The 12,466-nt window shown below is 49.5% G+C and overlaps 1 protein-coding gene across 25 annotated transcripts in view; it reads right to left on the bottom strand.

Annotated features, from left to right (window-relative positions):
* Positions 1 to 334: 334 nt before the first annotated feature.
* The window catches only part of IKZF1 (IKAROS family zinc finger 1), a 101,300-nt gene continuing 89,168 nt past the window's right edge, over positions 335 to 12,466 (bottom strand). For all 25 annotated transcript variants that reach the window (XM_049641239.1, XM_049641243.1, XM_049641250.1 and 22 more), the window contains one exon: positions 335 to 4,679. In XM_049641239.1, the coding sequence (XP_049497196.1) occupies positions 3,970 to 4,679 (710 nt within the window). In that variant the 3' untranslated portion in view covers positions 335 to 3,969. The remainder of the gene's footprint in view (positions 4,680 to 12,466) is intronic.

The following is a 12,466-nucleotide window of genomic DNA, read 5'->3' as shown; positions in this document are numbered from 1 at the left end:
GTAGCCATGGGCCCACCCCCAAAGGCATTATGCAGTGGGCTGTGAAGAGCGGGGGGGTTGTGGTGGTGGTGGTGGTGGTGCCATATTTGTTGCCCACTATTTCCACCCAGCCTCAAATCCACATTCTGAAGCCAAAGACGGGGACTCAGCATCCCAGGCAGAGCGCAGCTGCAGACAGGAGGCAGACGCTGTGCTGAGCCCGCTCATCTGGGCTGCAAACGCATCAGATGGCCATGATCCCATGGTTCCCAACTGGGGCTGCGGCCGCCTGCCTGCTCTGATGGGCCGAGCGTGTGGTTCCTGGCCGCTCCCAGGTCACGGGTTAGGACAGACAAAGTGTTTGTTGCATTTATTGTTCTACCACTACAGAAAAAAGCATTTCAAAATGTGTACAAAAGTATCCTCTATCCCTCCAGGGGCACGCCCCTTGTTCACAGCTAAACAGAAATAATTTAACATCACCAGAGAGGCGGATAGCAAATACAACAGCTTTTTTTTCTCATTTACAGTCCTGTACACATATTTTCCAGAATGGTGGACGAAGACCCCAGGTGGCACTGGCTACACACACAACATCATAGAAAAGTGTATTAGAAAGTATTTAAAACAATATTGCATATTAATTTCTGGCTACGTCTGTTCACAGTGAATGCCACCACACCAAGACCACACCAACTGTGGATGTGCTTCCATTTTCCCAAGACTGAACATCTTAAATAAATCTGAGTTTGGTTCATTTTTTAAGTAAGACACACACACACACACACACACACACACACACACACTGAACTGAATATGACAGCTATCGGGATTTTTAGATAGAGCTGACCCTTCATTATTGCTGAAACTTAGGAAGTGCAGGATAGAGTAATACTTTGCTTCCCAATCTATGTAAGTCCATTAGGTGTCGCTTTTGTTTTGGCAAGAGCGTGACACTCATCAGGGTTACACAGTGATGAGAACAAACAAAAAAAAAATCCCCACAAAAATAGAAAGAGCCCCCCCCCCCCCCCCCAAAAAAAGAACAAACTCGAATGCCCGTAACAGTAGCTTTCTTTCTCAATGAAGACTCTAAGATGTCATGTGGTGGATGCTACATTGACAGTGGAACACTCTGGTCTCTGAAGTGACAGGCATACGCCCCTTGGTGACGGATGAAGAAGAGTCACAATTCTTTTTTAGTGACTCTTTGGACAGGGCAGCGTGTGCTCTAAGGCATACGGCACAGAAGGGACCTGGATAAGGAGCAGGCGTCCAGGCTTTCGGTCCACAGAAGCTCAGAGACAGAGGGGCAGCGATTTCTTACCATAACCCACACATCCACCCGCGAGAGCGACGCTCTTGTCTCTGACGTTTATTTTCAAATGCGGGGGCACGAAGCCTAGGCACACTTCAGAACACAGTGGTTCTCAAGACACACATTCACACCATCCAGCAGCAGAACAGACCACAGAACAGAAAAGGCGTGAGGTCATGCACAATCCTACGTTGCTCGGCTAGAAGAAAAACGTGAACGGCTTTTGGTACAGAATATGACCACCTTCCTAACGTAACTTAGTTACCAGCTGACATTCTATGGGACCGTTACACCTCCAACACGATAATCTCAAAGAAAAATGGTGTTAGCATAGAACACCACAAGAAAAGGTGTGTAAATAGATGGTTACATTGGCTAGAAAAGGCAGTGAGCGGAGGGGAAGCGCTTTAGAAAAGAACATTTGTAGCCGCTATTTACAGTTCTGGGTTAAGCTTTGTTTGAAGCCACAGCGAGGGGCGGGGGTGAGAAGTTTTTTGGGGGGGGGGGTTAACTCCTTTCAACCAACTGGCTCTGTGGGATGATGGAAGGGAACAGGTTGGGTCTGAGTGGCCCCAGCAAACAGGAAATTTGTGTCTCTCTCACTTTCTCTGTGGCTGCGTATGGAACCGCCTGCGCCCCCTATCTGTCTCTACAGCACTTTACCCAGGGCCTTTGCATGCCCCTGCGTCAATGCAATGTTACTTTCCAGTTTCAAAACACCGTCCCCATCCTGTAAGCCAAGAAACATGTGACTCAAGGATGGGTGTGGACTTCATCCTCTCAGCAGAACCCAAACGCGCACAGGAAGGTGGGATAAATTCATTTCTAGAATTTGCGATGAACACAGAGGAACACGGGTCAGGGGCTACACGGCAGAGGGGGAACATTCTTCCAGCGTGTTTCTCTTTGGAAGGCTTCCCCAGACCTTGGACTGGCCTAGAACGAGAGCAGCGGTTCTCGACTAGGGAGGATTTGCTCCCCAGGGGATATGTGGCAACATCTGGAGAGATTTTGGGGTGTCGAACGGGGGTGCTACTGGTATCTGTTGGGTCGTGACCAGGAAGGATGCTAAGAACCCACAGGAGAATCCCCCACCACAAAGAACTGCCCAGCCCCAAATGTCAAGAGCACCGTGACTAAGAAACCTCGATTTAGACTAAATGCAGAGGGGCCAATGGACAATTTTTCCTCTGTTTTCTTTTTCCCCGTGTTCACCTTGGCTCAGTTTTGGCGAAGACACGTAAAGGTGTGAAACCGTGTGCTCTCATTTGCCTAGCTGGTTGGGGTCATTATCCTTAACGACAGGATGAACCTTGAGGGTGACCCCTGTGGGTTGGCATCCGAATCACCAAACACCTCAGTGGGGCTCCCGTCATGCCTGAGGAAGGTTCTACCTCTGCCACCACCTGCCTCTTTCCGGTCAGATCCTGCTGGCTGGTTATGCGATCGCTCCCGACCGTTCCACATTCCCAGGGAGAAGGGACGCGGGGCCACACATCATGTCCATGTGCAGGCACACAGGGACTGCTCTGTCCTCACGGGGGAGTCTCATTCTGTTTCAAAGTTTGGTTTCCAAGGCGTGGGTCCTGTGTATGAACAACGTCTCCTGGGCCTCGCCTGTCACGTTCCCTTGCTCTGAAAATTAATGACCATCCTGAATCCTGCTTTCGTGGATTTTAAAACCTGAATGATGCAGAATGAGGGCAGGGAAAGAAACTTACCGAGAAACAAAACAACGACACAGTTGAAGTGGGGTCTAGTTTGGGCCTCTGAAGGAAAGGCAGGCTTCTGCCTGTCAGGGGAACCAGCCAGGGAAGCAACGGGTGTAGAATTTGGAATCAAGCCTTGGTTTCGCGGTAATTTGACCCTTTGAGAGGTTCAGAGGAAGTGAGGTCCAAGTTTTGGGATGGATGTTAGAAACACAGTGATAGACTCTGGGCCATGAAAGGCACGGACTGGAGTAGGCAGAGGGCAGCGGTTTCCACACCTGCCTCCAGGTGTTCAGACTCTTCTGCTCGCCCGCCAGCCTTGGAAGGCTAACGCGGTTTTGAAATTGAGAACCAGACCAACAGGCTCTCTGGCCCCTCCCTTTGTCCGAGGAGTCCAACTTTCCTCCAACAATTTGCCTTTTGTGCGGGCTGTGACTTACAACATCTCTTAGAAACTGCAGGCCTCCAGCCCTAGACGCACACGGCCAGAAGCTATGACTTGGGTTTCTAGACCCTGCTGCGTTGGGAGGGGGGTGCCTGGAGGTCTGTTCCCCGGCTCATTCCTTCCTGGGCTCTGACCTGTTTGTATCAAACTTTCTCTGAAAGTGATGAGTCTTGCGGAGGCGGGCGGGCGGGGGCTTCCAGGAAGCCACAGCTAGAGGGGACTTCAGCTCACAGTCTATGGCAAACATCTAGGAAGAGAGCAGTTTGGGGGGGGGGTGCTCCAAACGTAACCCTGCATCTAACCATAAAAAAAAAATCGTCTCGTGTTCCAAAGCAAATCAAACCCCAACCGACTGAAAACTACAAAACAAAACAAGAGAACCACCGAGAAATCAAAAGCACAAGGTTCTGGTCCAGTCCGTGCTGCTGGCGGGAGGGGAGGGCCTGGCCACCCCCCCTCCCCCCACCCCCATCCCCACCCACGCGTGCTTCCTCTGCGGGCCGGCGGCCGCGCGGGGTTTAGCTCATGTGGAAGCGGTGCTCGCCCCGGGTGATGTGGGACGAGAATTCGTAGCGGTCCTGGCTGTGGTAGCCGCACATGTTGCACTCAAAAGGATCACGGAAGCCGTGACAGCCCATGTGGATGGTGTACATGACGTGGTCCAGGAAGAGCACCCTGCAGTGTTCGCACTTGTACACCTTCATGGGCTCCCCGCCCGCGCCGATCACGCGGCAGGCGTCCTGGGAGCCGTCGGAGGCCGCCCGCAGCACGTCGTAGGCCGCGTGCTCCTCCTTGATGGACAGGCCGTTGCGCGCATGGGGCGTGATGTGGTTGGTCAGGTAGATGAGGCCGCCCCGCTGCTCCTCGGCGTTGCTCTCGGTGTCCGTCGAGTCTTGGCAGCTGTTGTTCGGGGACGCCTCCCTCTCGGAGGACACGGACTTGGCCTTGGAGAGCAGCAGCAGGTTCTCCACGGCGCTGTCCTGGGCCGCGTGGTTGGACCGCGGGGGGCCCTCCGCGTGGGGCTTGTGGAGCTGGTACATGGGGCTGATGCCCGGGACAACCTCCGAGCTGCCCGGGGGCGTCTGCACCAGCGGGCGCAGGGACTCGGCCCCCAGGTAGCTGATGGCGTTGTTGATGGCTTGGTCCATCACGTGGGTCTGCATCATCTCGTTTTCCTTCTCGTAGCTGGCGCCGCCGTCGTAGGGCATATCCGACAGACACTTGTCACCTGTGGGAGGCAGGCGACAGTCAGTGAGGCCACGTTACCTCTGCGCACTACGGGGGGCGGCTGAGATCTACAGCAAGGCCCCCCCCCCCCCCCCCCCCCCCCCCCCGCCCCCCCCCCCCCGGGGGGGCGGGGGCCCCCCCCCCCCCCCCCCGCCACGGGGGGGGGGGGGCTGAAACGACGCCCCCCCCCCCCCCCCCCCCGCACATCTGGGTGTCCTGGCGCTCAGGGGGAAGCGCGACTCAGACACCTCCCAGATGGACAAGGTGGAGGCCTGTCTGTGGTCACCCAGCTCAGGGCCCTGCTTGGAGTCAGCCCTTAAACGCACCTGACCCACCACACGAACCTGTGCACCCAAGTCGGTGCACGTCAACAGAAACAGCAGAAACCGTCCAACTAAATACTAAACCAGCACTTGGGTCTTTTACTATGAACGTCACCATATTCAGTTTAAGATGAAAACTTAAATGACGTATTTTCGATATAGTGTTCTAAGTGATTTGCAATAGCTGGTTAATTTCTCATAAATTTATGTAATTACCATACGCGAGTGTATCATTCACGAGCGTGTGCGATATGCTTGCTTAAAAGTGTTATGGGACGGGGTTCTGAATTCATAACTTCAATACTCAGAATAAAATTTGATCAAAAGGTAAGATTTCTGGTAAGATCTATAGAAAGCTGACTTCTGGCTCAGAGAGGAAATGGACGCTCAGAGTCCGGTGTCCACATCCTCCCCGGTCCCGGTTCCACTCGCCTGTCCGTCACTGGCAAGACTAGAGCCGTGTGCCACATGGGTATGTGCAGGGAAGCTGGGCACACAGCAGGGGAGTAAAGGGGAGGGGGTGTGCCATTCGCCTGTTCTTTCCAAAAATTTCCGAGCATGAACGATGCTCAAGGAACCACTGCCGAGGACTCTGGGTGTGCGAGCGTCCCCTCAAGAAACTTTCAGTCTGAGAGCTCCCTCCCTCCCCGGGGATGGCGAACCCTGAGATGAGCTCGGGCTTCTGAGCAAACATTATCATGAAGAAGTAAAACGAACTGCCTTGAAGATGCACCTTCTCGACACACTGGTTATAGGTTCAGTACGAAACTGTGGCGTAATGAGCAAAGTCACTGTCTGCACTCTGTCAGGGCTACTGATTTGCTTTCTGTTTGCGTGCAGATTTATGGATAAATCAAAGCACCGGAGGCATGCCTGAATTGTTTACATTTTACCCCTCATTCTGTTTCTTTTCTTCCTCCAACACGTCTATGCTGAGCATTGAGTGTCTACTGGACCGGACAGGAGGGGCAGACAGGGGAGCTAGTAAAAAGGGTCCCCATCCTCAACAGCTAACAGGGGACACAGCTATTAAAACACGGCTGCAAAAATGGTGTATCCCAGGCAGAGAAGTTCTAGGAAGCAAATAGAAGGCTTGGGTACTGAGGGCTTCTGACCTAGAGTTGGCCGGGTGAGTGGGGCTCTTGTCCTACACGGGGGGCAGCCAGGGGTCCTGGCCAGAGCCTGGGTGTGGGGCAGGGCGGGGGCGGTATCTACCAAGCAGAGACTTTGTCTAGAGGGAAATGAGAAGCCCCTGAAGGGTCTGAAGGAAGGGCCCTTCTCAGTAATGGGCAGGAGTACAGGTTGTGAGGGGCAAAGGTAAGTGAACTCAGAGACTCCCTTAAGAGCCCAGGGAATGGCTGCTGATGGCCCGTGAGGGCGGTGGCGGGGGAGGATCCCACACCTCCCACACTGACACCTGACATCAAGGTCTCCTGCTCATTCTTAGCAACAGGACAATAAACCACTTAGTAGTTCAAAACCTTAACTAATCTTTCTTAAAAACATTTTCCGACCACGGATGATTGTCCAGGGATATCCCCCATCATGCTGTAGAGTATCTTGGGGTCTCATTTCTTGCTTGCAAAAGAGACTTCTCATAAAACAGCCCGCCTGCATTCATTCTAATCTACTGGCGGTCAGGAGAGACATGTGGCCTGATCGTGGTGAAGTGTGATCCTCAGATTACAGAAGGAAAATTTGCTGGTGGCCGGTCACACCCTCTGCAGAAACTGAATAGAATGGATGGAATCTCTCCACAAGGTGGGTGGGAGGGAACACGGAAGTGGTGTTTATGCCCATTAAAAGTTAGAAGAAATAACTTGATAGCATTGTTGAATCACATTTTGAGGTCTTTGTGTTGAGGTGCTAAATATCTTCTTGGTCTAATTCTAGAACAGAATGGATCCATTCTGGCTTATGCGCCCCCATCTGTCCCTCTACCAAACCCTGGTAGGGACAAGATGGGGCATAGACTTTGAGGACAATTCAGATACATATCGAAGTGCTTATAGCCCCGTCAAAAATGGTGCTTTCCCGCCTAATCATCCTGTTTCTCCCCAAAGTTGTGGCTCTTTGGTTTCCCAGGCAACCACTGAAATCCATTGTTTTTAAAACTTGGTCTTAACAACAAATGGATGTAGGAAAAAACACATATATTTCAGATTACTGTGGCATATTGAAACTATCCACAGAATTTCTCTTCCCTAATACTCCACAAAGTGAGAAAAAGAAAAAGCCACGCAGTTCACTTTGGCAATGAGCTAAATAAAAAAACACATTCTAATGAAACACATAGTTTTAAAAAAAATCAAGGAGCAAAGAAAGAAAATTCTGGCGTGAGACATACAGTAAAGGGTGGCCGCTGATCTCACTCCTAAAAACCCCAAGTGTGAGTCAACGAAGTCCTCAGGGTTCTCCCTAATATCCTCTTTTCTGTAGGGAGCCAATTCAAATACACATCCTCTTCCATTTCTGATCCCACAGCAGTGGAAACCTCTGCTAGCAAGAACCAGGTGAGTGTGAGGTTGGCTCTCTCAATAGGAGTGAGGTCTTCTAGGCTGTAGCTGAGGGGAAATGGCCCTAAGCCCCTAGTGTCCTTCTGTGGGGCTGGGAATCATGCTCCAGCCAGGTACAGTGAGTGGTAGCTGGTTTAGGGCATTTGACCAAATCTCAGAATGAGAGAGAGAGAGAGAGAACACACAGAAAGTCTTTAAACAAAGACTGCACTTTGCCTCACCTGAACTCCTCCTTCCCCCCTATCCTTGGCATTCTTTCAGGATTTAGAAAAGTCGATAGCTCTCACAGGAAAAAAAAAAAGCCTCACATACAGTGGGAAAAATGTCCAAATGTCAATCAAGCTCTATCAGCCCAAGGAGAATAAGCAAGTGACAAGAAATGTCATGATCACCATGAAAATACTTTCTAGCAACTCAAGGGAGGAAAGGAAGTAAACAGACCAATAAGCCCATCCTAGGAAAAAAGCTCAACTCGAGGAAGAGAGGAAATGTGTCAAAATTACTTTGTGAGATGGACTCCATAAAAAAAAGCGCTGAAAGACAGCATGCTAGAACAACAGAAAAGAGGTGAAAAAAGGTTTCAGATCTCAAGAAACAAAATGAGGTCCATTTATCACAGAATGAATCCATGGATTAGAAGCAGTAACAGAACATAACCTACTAAAAATGGAATGACTGACAGAGGAAAAACACAAGATAATAAGTGTGAAAAAATGTGAAAAAAAAAGACAAAAAATAAACTGAAGGAAATGCTAACAGATATGGAGAACAAATTATCCAGCATAAGGACAACTGGTATCCCTGGCCGAGATCGCAACAGATGGAAAAAAAAAAAAAAAGATGTCTACAAGGAAGATTATTTCTCAGAAATAGAAAACAAGGGACTCCCCAGATTAAAATGGCAGGAAAGTTTTTATTCAGAATGCAAAATACCAAGACACATCCTAGTGAGGCTATTTACCTTTTAGACTATTTAACTTAAAGAACTCTTCAGGTGTTCAGAAAGAAAATGGAAGTCACCTTTAAGAAATAAATCTCAGACTGGCCTTAGACATCTTCACGGCAGCATTCAACTAAGCAATGCCATCATGGCACCACACATGGTCAAGACAGAAAGGCAACAGGCAGACATCCTCAAACACATGGCAACTGTGGAAATGGAGCATCTATAGGACCTCCTTGAAAAAAAAAAGTTGCTTGAAAGTTAAGTCCAATCAGTCAAGTGATTAATCACAATAAATAGACTGAGTTGAGGCTTTGAATCTATTTAAAGAGAGAGTTAACGAAAAGTAGCTAAACTTCTGTGAGAATTAGGCTTATGGGAATAGAATGTGACTATTAGGAAGCCGGACGATGTAAAAATAATATAATTGAACACTGGGGAGTAAAATCGTGTCTTTATTTCCCAAAGCTGTGAGTCAGGAGATACTACGTAAATGGAAGCAAATGGGTTAAAAACCCGATGAAGCTCATGTTTTTCATGGTGCAGTGTATCTTTTTAATCTTAGATTAAATCCTCTAAAAATATCTTTCTGCGAGAAAATGTTCATTTGAAGATTGGCTATGCCTCCAGTTTTATTGGGTTCTTGTTCACCTCTTAAATTTAAGACATCCATACAAATGCTATTTGCATTTTGAAGTAGCATGTGTGATATGACAGAATCTTTACAGAAATATTTATTCCACACCTGTCTATCAATACACCTGTTCATCACCCTAGCCCCTCACATACATACATATGGATAAAAAGACTTTTAGAATAACGCTCAGCTACTCTTAATATTGGCAATTTCTGGATGTTGGGTTTTTGGGGTGATTTGAAAACATTCATCTTTGCCTTAAAAATCTTTATATTAACCATGTGTCACTTTCATAATGCAACACGGTTGTTTTTTACTTCCAGAGGAAAGCAACTATACCAAAAATAGTTATAATGGGTAGAGAAAATGTTAATTATTGTTATGCTCCCCTATTTCCTTTCCTGTATTTAAAAAACTTCCCCAATCACCAAACAGACGAAGAACACAGCCTTGCTGTGTAATGTGACCATCCCCTTTCTGATGGGGCTTCATCGATCCTGTTGGCTTCTTTTTTTTTTTTTTTTTTTTTATTTATTTTTGGGACAGAGAGAGACAGAGCATGAACGGGGGAGGGGCAGAGAGAGAGGGAGACACAGAATCGGAAACAGGCTCCAGGCTCCGAGCCATCAGCCCAGAGCCTGACGCGGGGCTCGAACTCACGGACCGCGAGATCGTGACCTGGCTGAAGTCGGACGCTTAACCGACTGCGCCACCCAGGCGCCCCGATCCTGTTGGCTTCTATCTGATTATCCCGGGGGATGAGATCTTTGGTGACACAATGGTGAGCAATGTTCTTGGCAGAGTTCTCTTACACTCAGGCCAAAGCTCAAGGAAAAACTTTTAACCATAGATCCCGTATCCATTAAGCAAAATTATGGGTGATTCAGAGCAATGTCCCTGTGAAAATCATGGCATCTTACAATTTTAAGGTGCTTTCTCAAGTTTTGATCTTTTGATCAAAAGATCAAGGGATCTGATCATCCCTTTTGATCTTCAGACTGGCACTGGGAGGGATGCAGGGTAGGAGGCATCACGCCCATTTCACAGATGGGGACACTGAGTCCAGGGATGTGCTCAAATTTGCCAGCCGGTCACAGCTGGAGCTGGACCCTGTCCCCAGGTCTCTTGAATGTCAGCCGGGAGGTCTTTAAACTGCACCACCACTGTCCCGTGTGTATGATAACGAATGATAAGAACCGCACTCCTACACACTTCAAGAATTCATATAAAGGATAAACTCAGCATCTAGAAGTTAAGAGGGACCCTAGAGACCCATCCTTTTCTTTTCTTTTCTTTTTTTAATTTTAGAGATGGAGAAGCTGTGACAAGTTAGGAGCGGTTGATTAAAATTCCATTGAATGGAAGTGAGGACAAGGTAGGCATTGGGGGGCAAAAGGAGGCGTTATTTTAAATATGCTGAGTTGGCTGAAACACCGATATTTCTTGGTTTTCTTGGGAAAACCCATAACAGCATGCACAGCCACTCCTGAGCCCTTCCTTCCAACCTCCATGCTGCGGTCCTTACCCTACTGTTCCCATCACGCTTCTGTGCCCCCTCCCCTCTGGGGACTTCTTTCTAACCTTTGCTGGGCTTGATCAGAGCTTTTTTTTTTTTTTTTTTTTTTTTAAACACGGAAGCATCTAAATCTCAAGACAATGCCTAACTTGGGGCCTCCTCCCAGGTGGCTGCAGGGGAGGCTCACAGTTAGTCTGGTTTGGGCTGAAACCTCCAACAGCTAAAACAGGCTGCAAACGTTCATTGCCAAAGTCCTCAGCGGGACCTCTCCAGGTTCCCAACCCAAAGGAGAAGTCAGACACAGCTGGTCAGGGACCAGTAACGATCCTCAGGCACGCTTGCTACTGGGTCTTTCTTTGCTCCATCTCCCCTCATGGTGACCCGGCCATTGTCCTCTGCCTCGCCCACTGTCCCCTGCACACTGCTCACTGCTCACTGTCTGTGAATGCTGAGTTCTCACCTAGCGCAGTGCGACCTGAAATCCCACCACAACAGCCTATCCTGTGCTCAAGGACCTCACTGCCCTTCTGCTCAGGAAATGCAGAATCTCTGTCATTCTCCCCGACTAAGAGCTCACATTCGTGTGACTCCCCACATGGCATCTCTGGCCAGTGGTTTGCAAAAGTGTTTTAAACCGAATCCTTCTTTCCCCCACCTATGACATGCCTCTGAAAACCTCATCAAAGCCACAAGAACTCGGCCTCTCCTTTGTCCTCCCCGCTTCCTGCTGTCGCATCTGTCCTCTGGAACCCCAGGCCTCATCAACCGTTAACCCCATTCTAGCCCCATCCTCCCCCAACATACACTTTTTACATAGGCTCCCATGTGGCCCCCACACCAGAAAGCCCTTGAAAATTAGCAGATCAAAAACAGAACTTTTTTTTCCAGAAACTGGCCTTATCATTTCTATAACTGGCATCTCCCTCTAAGAGAGTCACCACGATTCACGGCTTCCACTCCCACCACCTGCCCTGGCCCCCACGCCCCTGTCACCAAGACTCCTCTCTGCTCTGTCCCCTCCCTCCCATGCCCCCACTGCCCTATCCTTCTGGTGCAGTCAACCTTTGCATATGTGGTCTCTATTTTCCAAGGTATGGCGCCCATGAAACATGTCAAAGCTCTCTCCCGCCTACTGAGCTGAGGGTGCATTGCTCACCTCAGCTCTCAAAGACCATTGATTCCGTGGCCAGAGCTCTCCGGGAGAGCTTCCTTGAGGGTACGTGAATCAGCCCAGAACAGGTCCTGCTCCTCAGTCAGCCCATGTCTTCCATCCACCCCAGCCACCAGCATGACCATTTCCCTACGCTTTCATCTGTCTGTTCAGAATCCTCTCCCCTTCTTCCACTATGAACAATGTGCTGAAATCCTATTCCTCCATCAAGGTCACTATCAACTTCATGAAGCTTTTATTAATCATCTTCCTTTCTGGCCATGACCCTCCCCTCATGGTCTCTTTCCTGGCCATGACCCTCCCTCCACGATCCTCCTTCTTGGCCATGACCCTTCCCCCATGATCATCCTTCCTGGCCATGACCCTCCCCCATGATCCTCCCTCCTGGCCATGACCCTCCCCACCATGATCCTTGCTGACCATGACCCACCCCCCATGATCCTCCTTCCTGGACATGACCCTTCTCCATGATCCTCCCTCCTGGCCATGACCCTCCCCCATGATCCTCCCTCCTGGCCATGACCCTCCCCCGATGATCCTCCTTCTTGGCCATGATCCTCCCCCCATGGTCTTCTTTCCTGGACATGACCCTCCCTCCCCATGATTCTTCTTCTTGACCATGACCCTCCCCCCATGGTCTTCCTTCCTGGACATGACTCTCCCCCCATGGTCTTCCTTCTTG

Source organism: Panthera uncia, chromosome A2 (assembly GCF_023721935.1).
Source record: "Panthera uncia isolate 11264 chromosome A2, Puncia_PCG_1.0, whole genome shotgun sequence".
Taxonomy (NCBI): Eukaryota; Metazoa; Chordata; class Mammalia; order Carnivora; family Felidae; genus Panthera; species Panthera uncia.
This window is presented reverse-complemented; position numbering and strand designations above follow the sequence as displayed.